This window comes from Leuresthes tenuis, unplaced genomic scaffold (genome assembly GCF_036924035.1).
Source record: "Leuresthes tenuis unplaced genomic scaffold, fLeuTen1.0.hap1 SCAF_20, whole genome shotgun sequence".
NCBI classification, from domain to species: Eukaryota; Metazoa; Chordata; class Actinopteri; order Atheriniformes; family Atherinopsidae; genus Leuresthes; species Leuresthes tenuis.
This window is the reverse complement of record NW_027325374.1, coordinates 18,826,002-18,841,428: the sequence shown is the minus strand read 5'-3', so window position 1 is coordinate 18,841,428 and position 15,427 is coordinate 18,826,002. Positions and strand designations below refer to the sequence as shown.

Below are 15,427 nucleotides of genomic sequence, written 5' to 3'. Positions count from 1 at the left end.
TAGAATCCCCACCTAACCTTCTGTAACATCTTTTAACTGCAGGCACAGGAAGCAGACTCCACACCGTTAAGGCTGCAGCTGAGATTCAATCGGCAACCTCCTCGGTGTGAGGCGGCTGTACCGCCCGTCACAAAAGAAAACCAAAAGCAGCATTTCTTTGAAGCACGTTGGTGTTTCTGTATGAATCAACATCTCGCTTCCTTTGGCCCTACGTGCGCTCGTTTCCCCTGACCTCAGACAGCTTTGGAGGTGATTTGCCTCTGCAGCAGCTGACATGGACAGCATGAGCTGATGAGTCCTTTGTTCCCTTATATGTAGGTCACTGGGCAGCTCAGACTGAGATGACCGATGACTGATACGATCTCCATATGTAAGGAGAAGCTCAGATGACGCTCAATATGCTGTTTGCTCTATCAGCTTGATCTCCACAGACGGGCAGGTTGATAATGCATGAATCGAGTGGCTTGTTCACCTGAGGCTGAGGGTAGAGTGGGACGTAACACTGTATGCATTTACTGGAAAAAAAGGGGGGAAAAAGTCAACAGGATCATTGAGCAGAAATGCACTCGGAAGCTGTCAGATACCATGGCAACCATCATCTGTAATCAGGCAAAGGATGCTTGTCAAAGCTGCGTATTTGTACTGAGATGGTGTGATGTTAGCATCTGAACTGTACTCCTGTATTTGAACAGTCACAGAGGTGTTGTCTTTTATTCATTTTCTTATAACCAGTACCACAATTGCAAGAGTGTAAATTGAACAGTGTTTATCTATAAATTTGACCATACTAACCTTGCAAGCAAGCTAGTTGCACTAGTGGTTTAAGTTAGGATAAATAGTACGCTTCCTACCATCTACCTCATCATAAGGCAAACAGAGATCATAAGGCAGTTAACTGTACCAGTTGCCAAAAAAGATGGATGGAAATTGGATCCCTCTGCTGCACGCACATCCAGAAATGTTTTTGATGATCTGGTTACCGAGCCAAGCTGAGTAATCAGGAATGAAGGGCAACTCCTTTGTATTTAGTCCCAGTCCCAGCAGTCTTTGTAGAGGATACCAGGCACTGATTTGTCACCTCATTAACATCATTCCTGCGGACAAGCATGGCGATGGTAGCATCATGCTGTGTGGATGTTTTACTGCGACAGAGGCTCGGAGACTTCAAACATAATGCTGAAACATGTTTGAGACCAAAGAACTGATCATACAATACGAAAGCCACATGCAATGACAATCGCTTTTAGTGCTCACAGCACTTGGTAGAGATCACAGATGAGAGTCTGAATTTAAAAAAAGAAAAGCTGAATTTTGTGAGAGCGTCTCGCTCTGCGCGTGGCTGTTGCAGGTGATTGTAAAACCTCCACTGAGAGAGCGAAGGAGCTGGCTCCTGCGTGAAAAGAGTATTCCGTTCCTCTTTTACTGCTGCAGTATGCACGCTTTTAAAAGCGCTTAAAGATATTAGATGACTAAAAATAAGTAAAACATTGGGAAAAATACGATAAAATAAATCTTCCCGTATAAGAAGCTTTACAAAGCGAGAGATAAAAATAAATTAAGGTGAAAAAAGCTTGACATGAATTTAAAAAATTAATTAAATTAAATGGGGAAAAAAGTAAAAGTATGTAGTCCAGTAAAAGTATGTTTTAAGAAGAGATTTAAAAGACAATGATTCTGCTGACCTCAGTTAGCCTCTGTCACCTCTGGACTTCAACCACATTACAGGAACAAGTAAAAGTCATCTGCAAGAGGGTCTCAGTCACGTAGAGGCTAATATTTTACTTCAAAAGGCAGATAAATAAGAAGATGAAAGGCCACTAAAAGTCAAGCTTTAAAAGTCAGTCAAATCTTAAAATCAATTCCAGCGAGTGCAAGGGGGCTCAAACTGGTGTAAATACGCTCTCCTTTTTTTCTCGATTCATGTTAAAAGTCTTGTATCCAAGTTCTGATCAACTGGAGCTGATCGATGGATTTCTGATTGAGAGAAGAAGTATTTGTGATGAAACATGAGGAGATCAAAGCGTGTAGAATGCTATCGGACTCAAGCAAAGGAAGCCCAAAGCTCGGAGACTATCTTGTTTTTATCCTTCATAAAGACAGCAGTTGATGATGTAAAGGTGATGTCGTTCCCAGTCCCAGAAGCGACACTCTGACCGCTCACGCCAGCCAATTCCTGTTGATCCCAAAAACTGTTTCAGTAACTCCTTTGTGTCCTTTCAGTAACTCAAAGCGTCGCCTCTGTCATTCAGCCCGAGATTACTTTACCATCACTGAATAGGAAATTTCTTCTTCTGCGAAGGCAATTTCTAAGAAACAGGGAATTAAATCAGATGGCATAACCAAGGTATTAAAGCCCATCGGGAATTTAACAGCCTTAACTGTCTGTGTGCAGTGGCAGGCTTGACAGTTGTAATAACAGTAACTAAGAAGAGCTGGGCTTCTTGAACAGTCAATTATGCGAGACTGCTGCGATGATAGTGCTGCAAATTGGAATAGTACATTCAAATGAACACACAATTTCCTCACTGTATGGACCGTCGTGGGACAATCGAAAAACCTCGACACACTCACATCTACAGCTTCAACTAATTCGTGACACACACACACACACAAACAGCAGCAGACAAACTGTGACATTTTAATGCACAGTCCTCAGCTGACGCAGAGTCACTAATAATCACCCTGCCATTAAGTTTGTATTCTAAGGCCGGCATCATGCCTCCATGTGCGCAACTCTTGTGCGTCACGGAATAAAAATAATCTGACAGAATGTTGATGGTGGAAGGAAATTTCGCCACGGGCGCAACATTAGGAAACTACAGTACATACAGCATATCTTCATTCTACGTGTAAATTGCACCAGACAGACAAGATTTCAGAATTATTAATACCTCATATCACATGATAGCGATAACAACAACTTTCTGTCTGTATGTCCCGCAGCCATTTGAGACCGTCAGCATTAGATGGAGTATTTCAGTGAGGGGACGGTGACAGCCTGACACAACCTAAGAGCAACTCATCGAGCTGTCATCCTCTCCGTCTCTCACGTGTGCTTCTCCTGGATTTAAATTGTTGATCTTCTCTATTCGACTGTTCGGCGAGCCTTTCATCTCTGCATCTCTCCCCCACCACCCCCGTGTTTCTGTCTTTCAGATAGATTTATTTCACTCATCAGATGCGACACTTCAGTCGGACTGCACGATGTTTATCTCAATCTGGTCCGCACAGTTGGCAATTAGCTTCTCCTTTGCCAGATGTTTACTTTGTAAATGACCGTAGATGTGCCAGAAGTCACACTGACATCACGTTGCACTTCCACATTGTTTGCACAAAGAAACAGCTCCAACAAAAAGAGCACATGCAAGCTGCTCTTCAGGGGATGCACACAATTTTGCATTTGTGTAACTGCACCCACTCCTTATTGTACATGACATTTCAACCTGGTGTTCCTTTTGAGCTTTCGTGTTTCTTTCTATTAATTTGAATTGTAAAAAAAGTCCAAACCTATATCAAAGTGTGTAATAGCTACATACTGTATGTGTGTGTGTGTGTATATATATATGTATGTAAATATACCTTTAAAAATTTTGGAAAAGCAGCTGGCAGAAGTTCACTCTGCATAGCAGGAAATAACTCCCCACAGTACATCCACTTCACTTCGAGTTAATATGGCTTTAAAGCCAGGGTTGATGCAGCTTTGTCCATCATGTGTGACAGTACCAAAGCAGAGCGGGGGGGTTCGAAGATGATCTGCTGTTGATACACATCGGAGAAGCTAAAAAGAGGAAGTCACTGAGGTGAAAGGCGCTGTGTGTACCAAGCAGAGCCGGCATGGCGGAACACGTCCAACAACATTGGCATCACTCAGCTGATTCTACAATGCCGGCTTGTTGACCATCACCATCTTTTGTCCACCGATAAATGATATGTTCAAGGGACTTTCGTCTTATTTCAGGGTTCAACTGGCAGATAGCAGGGAGGTGTTTTTTGCACAATGTTCTGATCTGATGGCGACTCTGAGTGGCTGTGGAGTGTGTGGGAGGAAAAAAAAAGCTTAAAGAAATTTAAACTTTGATTTGTTTATAAAAAGATCACAATTACATTGCAGTTTACAGTCGCCAGCCTTCAGGATACAATTGTCACTGTGATGTAAAATTGGGAATTCCACCAATTACTTACTGTTACGTCTGTCCACGGTTTAAACACAACATGCCAACAAAAATTTTTTTAAAAAAAGCCAAAAGGAGAAAGCACCTCAGCCGACACAATTTGCTGCACCTTCTACAAGGTCATGCTGAGAAGTGGGAGATATTTCTTTAGAATGTGATCATGATGACAGAATCAGAAAATAACATTTTCTTTTCCTCGATGAGATTTCAAGTCAGAAAATGCTCAATGCAACAAGCTCCACCTTGAAAATACCGGAGAATGACAATGCTACAGCAGTGAAGCTAAATCAATTGCTAAATCGATGAACTGCTCTTTCTTATGGTGGGTTCCTAGGTGTTCCTTAATAAAAAGGCCGACAATTTCTGTAAATCACGTCTTTATTTCATTCGTTGAGCTGTTTTTTGGTTGTCCAAGTTAGCCCATGCAACTGCTCTGCTCAGGCTATGCAACAATGTACAGTTGAATTTTCTCCATTTTGGAAAGATTTACACAACACCCCTAATGCTGCTAAATTATCTAGAAGATCAGAAGAATATGCTGGGCACAGTCTCCGTGCAGTAGTTACAATCACTTCCCATACCCGGTTATCTGAAGCCTGGTGTCTTGTCCACGTGATTGAACGTGAGATGTCAGACCATCACGGAGAGATAAAATAGGAATGAACACGCTGACCACTTCCCACTCTTTGCATTAGATACAGGTCGACACGACCCGTCACTCGTGCCATCTGAAACTCAAGTCTAATCTCATTTAGAAGCAGATTTAACTTTGAAATACTTTTAGATTTCTGGGACTGCAGCAGCCTGCTGTTAATGAAAAGAAAAGAGAAAATGAAATCCCAGTGAGACATCATCCTCGCATTCTGCACAAAGGAGAAATATCCATGCAAACCTGAACATCTTTTTAACGACGGGACTGTTTTTAAAAGCCCCGATTCCAAAAAGCACGACACATTTGCTGTGTAATGTGTAAATATAAATAGAACGCGTTTTTCATCAAAAAACATTTTGTTCAATTCACATCATCGAAAACATGCCAAATGAAAAGTGAGATATTTTACCAGATCACGAAAAATACGAGCTCATCTTAAATTTGATAGCTGACAGTCATGTTTACTACTGGGTGCAACACCCCGTTTCTTTTAAGAACAGTCTGTAAACATCTGGGAACTGCGGAGAGAGAAGTGTTGTCTCATTCTTGTCTGATTTAGGATTCAACAGTGTCGGGTCTTCTTTGCTGCATTTCATGTTTTCAACCAGTGAAAGGGTTAAGAGTCTGGACTGCAGGCACGTCAGTGCAGCGCCTGAACTCCTGTACTGTGAACTATATCCACCGTGACCATTTCAGGCAGACTTCAGTGACAGAAAGGAGCTACCTGTGGGACTAGCTAAGGACATAAAGTAATGAAAGAAGTATTCAGAGTATTTCAGAGGTATTTAGCGTTCACTCTGGTGATAAAGCCCGGTCACAACAGACAACATGACAGCACAGCAAACCACACATTTTGTGTGCTTTCAAATCAGTTCCTCAGTAACACAATTTCTGAACAGCCATGATCTGTTAGCATACGATCAAACTCAGTGTTATGGACGCCATCATAACACATAACAATTCTAAGTTCTCCCATTAAGTCCTGAAGGAGAGAGAACCGAAGCACAGCACAATCATCAAGGAAAGGAAGGGGTAAAGAGCCCAAAAGAGGACAGATACGTAGCCAAGAAAAGGCATGGGGCTCACTGGGGTGTGGTATAAGGTATTATGAAGGCCTACTCACATTATCACTGATTCACTCTCCATCCCTGTGACACAACTATTGTGAGCAACAGCAGGGGGCACAGAGAGCAAAATAGAGCAGAAGCAAAGTGAGAAAAACAAAGGAAATTAGACACAAAAAGGAGGAGGTAGAAATGGGACATGACAGAGAATAATCAGTGAGAATACATAATGAAACATTTGAAGGAGTGGACACAAGCTTGGAATAAACATTGGTAATGTGCTCACGATGAAGAGGTGAGTAATCTTTCCTGCCCCGGGAAGATAGATGCGTTGTACATGTCAAGCAAATGAGGTGAGAGAATCACATCGTGTGTGGGCTGCTTTGGATGGTTTGTATCCACTGAGTCTACCTTTAGCCACTAAAAAGAAAACAAAGCTGTGGAAAGTTGAAACAAGAAGAATATAACATCAGCCAGATTTTCAATGCACTTTTCACTTTACATCTCCATAACACGAAGAAGAAAAGAAGAATGAGAATGGTTCGAAGAAGACTTAATGCACACTCGGGGGAACGGAGACACTTTTCGGAACTGCGTCCGACCTGGCAATGATGATAATGTTGTGACTCACCGGCTGTTTCCAGTCTGGGCCAGAAAATACACTCACTGGCATCTTCACAGGTATTATATAACATTTAACTAAAGTGATTCCTCTTTTCTTCTTAAGGATGTCCACCGCAGTTGTTGTTGTTGTAGTTTTTCTCTCCTAAAGGTTTACTACTTTTTTTGGTTAATCTTTTAATTGAAAATATGAATAAAAAAAAATAAAAAAATACAAATCAGAATTCTAATGAATTTCAGTATTACGCAGCCTAGTTTATTGCCTTCAAACCAGTAAATGAAAACATATCTGACTATCATGTGATGTGGATTTGAAAAGCGAGTGAACGGAAAATGGACTTTTTGGACATATTTTCAGAAGGAGGGGCTTTTTGTATATGTATGACACAAATCAGCTCTGTGCCTGCTTAGGCCCTAAAAAGCTGGGCATGTGGTTTTCACATCAGTGTGTACAAATCGATTGGGACACTGTAGATGCCCATGTGGTTCTGTTCATACCACCTTTCGGGTCGGCAGCTCTGGAGCTTTCCATTCATTTGCTATACAGGACATCGTGGAGATGTGGATAACAGCAACGTCTCTCCTCAAAATGCAGCCATGTTGTTCTGCTGCTCGTCATTATCACACTACAATATTTGGGCTGCTCGGGTCGGCTGCCGGGGAACACGACACAAACTTCGTGTCACACAGGCTTATAGCACAAGCGGTGCAGAAACAGTTTGCCTGCAAGAGGCCTTAAGGTGGCACACAAGACAGCTTACGTTGAAAGGGAAAAAAATGAACAGTGGGACTGTGATGAGTTGGATAGAGGATGGATGGATGAACTGTGGGAACTATAATAAGTTATAATTAAGTTAGCTTTGTGCTCCTTCTTCTTCAAGTCTGAGCAAAAAGAAAGCAGCTGACACTAATTTTTCGGTATTGTTAGACTGACTGTTTTAAAGGAGATGGGAACACTGAGGTATCGGGCGTGATTCTGTGCGAGTGGCAAATGTTTGACATGGTTTCATGGGTCAGGTAAGAGGGCCCCAGGGCAGAATTTTGCGTCGGGCCTGAATTTGGTCAGGATGGGCTCTGACGTGTGCAGCACCCGATGACACCCCTGCAGTAAGTGCTCAGACGCAATTAGCATCAGCAAGTGCAGCAGACTGTGAACCGAGCCTAATGAGAGCACAAAATCGGAACTTTCCAGAGGCTTTTAGCGGCAGGGTTTAAGCATGAGCCACTGTGTGGAACACCTACACCTAACCGCCTCTCCGAACCCACACTGCGCAGGTGTTGTTGAGGTGAGTTAAGCCGGCAGAGATTCTTACATTGTGTGACTGGCCCTGTCCCGCAGGGAGGTCACCGAGCCCTGTGGCCCCACCGAGCCTGCAATTCTAACAAGGAATTCTCCACTTGCCTCCTCTCATTCTGGCTCTGGAAGTGGCACCATTTGAAAAAGCAATTTTGAAGACAAAAGAGTTTATAGCGGAGTGCTCTACTCCTGAAAACACCAATGACACACTTATTCTAACATGTCTGTGGTACATTTTTTTTTATATATTTAGGAACCAGTGAATGCGGTTTCATTCATGGGCAGTATTCATGTCAGTTTGACAAAATAAAAAGTTACACACTGGCAGCTGGTGGGAGGGGGTCCCACACACAGCAAAAAGTCAAAGGACAGGCCTTGCTGTCTGTGTCTGTTGCACTTGGAACACTGAGGAAATGCAAAGCGTGCCTCTGTTGTTAAAGAGCAGGTGAGGAGCTCCCCCCTCTGTTGTTTAACAGTGCATATATAAGTGGGGTATTAAAGCAGTGTACTTCCAGTCCCGGACCCCAACATTACGGAAGCGGTGTGGGATCATCTCAACAGAGAACAGAACAAAAACGCAGACAAAGAAGAGCTTTGGAATCTTTCAAGAAACCTGGAGAACTGTTCCTGACGACTACAGAGACTACAGACTTAAAGAGATGACAGGAAAGCTCGTCTGAGAGGGTTCAGGTTGTGTTGGAGAATAAAGGAGCTCAGACCAAACTTTGACTTTCATGCTCCTTAGAACTATGCAAAGTCTGCTTTTTGCCTTGTGTATTATAATTCCGTTTGTTTGCAAATGTCTCAATAAATTGCTGCAACTTTTTCTAGTTTTCCTGGCAGCCAACAGTACCTCTTCTGTTCACCACAGAAGCAATCGTGCAAAAGGGAATTTCCATTCATGGATGTGAAGAGCAGTTAGTCGAGCCACATTCCGAGTTGCTTGGGCCTCCTCCATTCTGATGTTTAATGTGAAAATCAACTGAAGCTCCTCACCCAAACCTATAGGGTTTTAAGCTCTGTTGTCATAAAACTGGCTGATTGTCTTGTTTTATGAATGAAAATTAAAAATAAAAAGGTGCAGGTCCAGCAGACTTACTTCATCCTCTTTGTGCTCCTTCACGTTTAAATCTCATTTCAGTTAAATCAGCCACACTGAAATACAAAAGTCGGAACATTTCTTGGCTAGAAGTAAAAAAAAATTTTTAAAAAACAGCAGGAAAACATTTTCTGAATAGTTTAGTAGATCAGTGTATCGTTTTTTTGAGTGACAAGAAAAGTAGCACAAGCTTTAACACGCAAAGCGGTTTATGCTATCAGATAATTGTTACCAAGGTCCCAGACCCTAATTAGCATGCTAGAGCCATGGGCTTACTTACAATCTGTAATCACAATGGGCAGGTGACGCACATTTAAAAGCTTCAGCACCACTGGGCTCCTGTAAACAGCCGCCTGACAGCGTATTTCAATAAGTGATGCCCACAAGCAGGTCATAAGGTTACTGGGGCTTTGGACTACTGTCTTTCTGCAACGTAATTAAGATTGTGATTTAGAGGACTGACATGTGATTATCTAACAATTGGACAACACCTTTTTTTTTTCCTCACTATGCAACTATGCCCATGATCAGTTTATTTCAAGTCCTGGGCCCGAGCACGACTGAAGCGGTGTGGGTTCATCTCGACAGAGAACAGAACAAAAAGGCAGCCAAAGAAGAGCTTTGGAACGTCCTTCAAGACTTGGCTCAAGACTTTTGCAAAGTCGTGTGTTTTGTTCACGTACCAGTTCTGTTCACCACAGAAGCAATCGTGCAAAAGTGAATTTCCATTCCCGCACCGATGCTCCTCTCGTCTCTCTGTTTTAGTCATGTGCAGGTTTCTTTATCAGCATCAGTCACACATGCACCCTCCTTGTTAACAGAATCCAAAGTAAAGCTATAAGTGATTACGAACACCTTTAAAGCATACTTGACAGAAATCATCAAAACCTTTCTGCATGAGCCTCTCCTTTTCTTCCCTTTATGGTGAATAGGATGGAAGGTGTGATAATGAACTGAGTCGATGGTCCAATGAGTCATTGTTAACGGGGTTAATCAACTGGCCGTCTTAAACTGTGGAAATTACGCCAATTTCAGCCAAGCTCTCAAACTAGTTCTGGAGATTACTGTAAAATGTGATCGAGATCATAACCAAGTTGATAATGGCTGATGTAACACATGAAAAGCATCAGAAAATGGATGGATGGAAAGGGATTCAGGTTTTCATGATTTTTAGGTGTTTTTATAATGGATAATCCATTAGCGTGTTGTTACATGTTAGCATTTTTTATTTATTTTTTTCCTGCTGGATCCCATTTGTGACCGAGGGCAACACTAAACTGGAGCCCACCTTTAAAGAATAGAACTTTTCTGTCGCCGATGCGGGCAACATTGCTTTTACCAATTTAAGATCTTCACGAAACATAAAGGAAGACAGCGGAATTAGGCTGTTGAATGACAGAATGACTGTGTAAGGCTGGGTGATATGGCAAATGATAGGATCAGAATTTTATTTTCTATACTAATCAATATGGATCTCGATCACGATATACTAATGCTGTCGATTTCAAAAGTAGACCGATAACAATAGCATTAAACAAACGTACTGCAGTCAAACTTCAGATTTATTAACCAAAGTTAATGACATGCGTTGCTAATCTCTGTGCTTCATTTTGAATGCTTTTCATATGGGGTGATACTTTTCTGCTGTTTGACGCCTGCACTGCAAGAACTGGTGCAACGAGTCGCATCGGCAACATTGTCTTAATCGGTTCCTCATCATTTTTACCGAATCCAAACCATTTCCGCACCACTGACGGATCTTTTTTTTGTAGCGTATCTAAACACTTTGGGAAGATAAAGTGAATTCAGCATCTATCGCAACCCAACCAACCAGCTTAGAGGGACATTACTGCCAACTTGTGGACTGCAGTGGGCTGAGGGATACACAGCTGGCTCTGTAGACAGATCCACTTAAAAATGTCTCGTGTTTATCACTAAGATTGCCGTAAATTTAGTCCCAGCCCTACTGCTACTGAGGTGTAAAGACGCGGCTGAAAAAGGTCTGTGGTACTGTAATCTGTAATCCTGTGGCATTTGGACCAAAGCCCGAAACAGGCTTCTCATTAAGACATGAGGAAATAAGGTAACTTGTTAGAAAATCTTTTTTAAGCTTGTTGATTTTACACACATATTATTGTGGAATGCAGCATAATAAATTGAGCGCTTCTGCTACTTATGATGGTGAGTGTTTTAAATAATAGAAGGTACTGTGGATTTTCATTAGCAGTCTTATTTTACCTTAAGGGAAATTGTGAGTCAGCTGAAGTCTGCATAACAGACACAACAGAGTATTTTCTCTTAGCGCTTTTGTCTAAAGGACGCACAAAGTCTCGGTTGTTCATGGGGAGCAGCAATCATGTTATGTAACCCCTGCACACATAGATCTGTCATCAGTCTTGAGCTGCAGACAATGGGAAATCATTTCAATAAGATTTCAGATAGAATCTGGACATGCATGGAGTCATCTTGTCAGTGCAGCCTAACAGTCAACAACAGACCCAAGGTCAGACTAATCAGACTCCGAGAGAGTGTCCAGAGAGCTTACCTTGATCTGACATATGGCCTCGGTTTCAACAGACACATAAGTTCTCCAACTGGTACACTGAATTTTCCACATTCCTTCTCCAGCTCGACACATAATGCTTAATGTGGATTATCTAAAGATATAGAATATACATTGTTTTATGTCAGGTGCTCCAAACCATGACTTGGAGTCAGCAAAGCGGCATAAACAATCCCTTACCATGTTCACTTGGCCAAGACTTGAAATATAACTCACTGTTTTTGTATTCTGTCTGGCCTACAAATAAATGAAAATAACAGTAATGCTTGTGACTAAAATTAATGCACAGGCTATGTGTTTCATCAGCTTGCTGGAAAAGGGCATGGTGCTCTTAAAGGAGACATCTTATGATTATTCATTTTTTTTCACAAGCTGGCACTATTTTCGAAGGTCTTAATGAAATGCCTGGAATGCTTTGGTCAAAATATCACAGTTCAGCAGCTCCTTTTTCTACCTTTAATTTACACCTATATTCAAGACACCCCAGAGCACACACCAAACTGAAAAATACTTAACAGCTAATTCTGTTCTCAAATACCTACATTCCCTTCGTCTGACAGCTGGAATTCTACCACTCCAACGGTAAGGCAGAAATTTGTTGTGAGTAATGTGTTGTACTTCTCCAAACTGTTAAAAAACACACGACTGAGCTAAAAGCCACTTATGAGAGCTCAGCTAACGGCTCCATAATCTCTAGATGTCACTATCGCTCCAGTTCTCTGTGTTTCGCTCATGTTTTTAGCAGTTACAGGAAAAGCCTGACCAGCTGTTTGAAAAGGCTGTTGCTAGTGCTACACTGATGGCGTGTTCACTGACAAATGGGGAAATAGAATCTCCAACTTCTGGCGTGCAAAAATGACATTGCCTTGTTTGGCTATAAAACATTGGGCAAAGCTGTGAAAGACAATTCCGAGGTCATTCATTTCTACAGCGAAACGCAATACGAAGGATGAGATTCTATGTTACTATCGAAGTAAAAAGCAAGCACTTTTGAGATACAATGAATGCAACATTGTCTAAAGTTGAAGGAGACTGGATAAACTTTAAATGGACGTAGGTTTCCACTTGAAATCTGAACAGCCAACTGGTCAAATAGGTCAAAGCAGGTCAAAGAGTTTTGTTTTGTTTTTTTTTCCTTTTTTTGCTTTCTTCAGGGAATCGGTGAGTTAAAAGCAGCTCAGAGTTTGCCAAGCCACTTTACCGTTAAGTCTATGTGATGCCAATTTAGTCATTCCCTCGTCTGTGAGGGTCCACCGGGCCCTTCTGCAGCCGAGTACTGAGTGTGCTGGCGAGACACGATCAATCTCCATTCAGTAAAACAACACACCAGACAAACATGATGAGGAGTAGATGAATAAAGAGTTTGTAGGAAATTCTACGTTAGCCACACTTCTACAATGTATCGTATGCTTGATGATACATATTTTCTACATATCATATATATAATATCATAGTGGCTGCTGCCAGTGCTTTAAGATATCACAGATCAGTATCAGCTGTACAGTCAACAGCACTTCTTACCACATTCCAGAAGAAAGGGTTGAAAATGATGGCAATCACAGCCACACAAACGCTAGAGTCCCGAAGGTTAAAGTATCGGAGGAGTTCTTCCATCACGGTCAAGTCCATCTGAAAGAAATAATCCTGTTTTAATAAGACAAACGAGAGAAATGTGCAAAACAACAAACAGAAACAGGATTTCATCAGAGGACCGACGTTAAAAACATGTGGCCTACAATCCGTTTTTGTGTTATTACCGAATCAAAATTTCAGAATTTTTGCAAATAAGATTGCAGTCATGGATCGTTACTGTTAGTTGTTTTTTTGTTTTTTTTTATCTGGCATGACTGGTCATAGTTTGGTCATGTGTCTCATGTGCTGCACGTCAGGATTTGTTTGCCAGTGTCTGTCAATGTTAAATTAAAAAAAAATCCTTGATTTAATTTTTAGCATCATGCTATCATCAATACATCATTAGTGTCTTTACAGTCAGACGGTATAATTAGGTCTGCAAATTTGAGCTCTGAAGTTTTAGAAAAACTTAAAAAGGCCAAGATGTTTGCACTGTGGAACATCCTGCTGCTTGTTTAAAAAAACTTTAATATGACTTGAATGTGGTTCCTCTGTGGCTTTAAGTGGGCTTTTTCTCCAATTTGTCATTTGTGATACAGATCAACACCGCTGGTCAGAGGTGCTAATGGACTACATTATTTTTTTATGTAAATTTTTAACTGAACGAGGATGTTTTTACAACTATGAAGCGAGCCCTGCTCACACTCAAAACTTTTTTTATTCCAGAATGAACAGTTTTGCCTGGTAACATCCTGTCAGTTTATACACCTTGTTGGCTCAGCTCAGTAGTCATGACGACCTGGCACTGTATTGTTGTTGTTCAGTATTGCTGAATAAAGCACCAACTTTAAGCCTGGAGACTTAATTAGCCATTCTGGGGCTTAGGCTCCCTGGCCTGGAGGCTGAATTAAAATGAATAAGTTCATTTTAGTCTGTAAACTAAACATTAAACTGTATTTTGTGAAGTGTGAATATTCACAACTGTTAAGTTTGTAAGGAACTTTAACCAAAATAAAAGCAAAACTATACTCAAATGCTGCCAAAATTCGTATCATTGTTTTATTGCTTCTGAAAGTTGAAATTTTTACAAGTAGTTTGTGTTTAATCGCAGTCAATCACAGCACTGCTAGAAGAAAATGTTGAACTGTTGCAGAATTGAGCAAGAAGCGGGCTTTTGTTTTGGAAAAAAAATAGCGTCAGTTGTGTTCCGGTGGTCAGGGCTCAATTCAGAGAGTTCACGTTCACTCTCTGTCAAACCGAGGATGACGTAGCGTCCCTCTACTGTGTTGTGTCCAAGTCTGACGTACTTGACAACTTCTGAACTGTTCAGTGTTAGCTTTACCTTCGAATAATCGACGTTGTTGAGCCCTCCGCAGCAGTCCAGCACCACGGGTTGGGTATTTTCAGCGGGGTTGGCGCTCCGCGAGGCAGCAGCCTGGCTCGCGCTCATCCACTCCGACTCCACGCTGGCAGAACACCTGCACGCAGACGTGCGTGGAAGATAACAAATGTTGCCCAATAGAGAGGGCAAGGTTCTGATGTTCACAGTAAGAGGAGGCTGTAGGCCTCGTTGAAGGGGTTAACAGCACAGTTCTAAATAACCTCTAACCCCGCTTAATGCATTCTGGGTAATGTGGTTCGTATGTCATTTATATCGAATAAAAATAATTGCATTTGAAAAAAGTAGCCTACTGTTTTCTTTTTTTAGGACAGAAAAATAGTTGTTTTGATAATATTTAACTGCCACAAATGGACAACCTGAAAGATTGATTTCGTTCATGGTTTCCTCCCTCGCAGTACATGAGTCATCTGAATCCAGAGTGACACCTGCTGGCTGAATATATTGAAGAGTTTGTGTGTTAATTAAAGACTCTTTGTATACATGAGTCATTTTCTAAATACATAAACGGAGGTTCGGTCTGTTGTGTTTTCCTATTTATTGTCCTCCTCTAACTTATTCTGTTCCACCTCTTTTCTTTATCCAGTTCACTACCCCCCTTCTTTCTTCTCTTCTTTTTCTCCGTTGTTTATATTTTTTCTTGTTTTTTTTTTCATTTTCTTTCCTTTTCCTCCTTCCTTCCTTTTTCATTCACATTTTGCACATCCTGTATCTCTTTGCATCTTTGATCACCACTCTGTTTACATCCTCATCTTTCCCTTCATTCCTTTTTCTCTTCCCCTTTGTCATTTCTAATTTTTTTTCGAATATTTTCTTGTACTCGCTCCGAGTTCTCATACTTGCTTGTTTTTCTTTCCATTCTGCTTACATGACACCTCTTTATCCTCATCTTCCAGTGACCTTCATCCTCTTTTCAAATCCCCCCTCTTTCACAGTCTCCGACTGTATCTTCTCTTTGACTGTTTCCAACCTTAAATTAGTGTCCTTG

General features: G+C 41.4%; 1 protein-coding gene across 2 annotated transcripts in view; it reads right to left on the bottom strand.

Annotated features, from left to right (window-relative positions):
- Window positions 1-14,581, bottom strand: part of pemt (phosphatidylethanolamine N-methyltransferase) — a 56,856-nt gene extending 42,275 nt beyond the window's left edge. For both annotated transcript variants that reach the window (XM_072373839.1, XM_072373840.1), the window contains exons 1-2: window positions 14,383-14,581; window positions 12,990-13,097 (exon numbers count right to left, since the gene is read on the bottom strand). In XM_072373839.1, the coding sequence (XP_072229940.1) occupies window positions 12,990-13,097; window positions 14,383-14,490 (216 nt within the window). In that variant the 5' untranslated portion in view covers window positions 14,491-14,581. The remainder of the gene's footprint in view (window positions 1-12,989; window positions 13,098-14,382) is intronic.
- Between the last annotated feature and the right edge of the window lie 846 nt (window positions 14,582-15,427).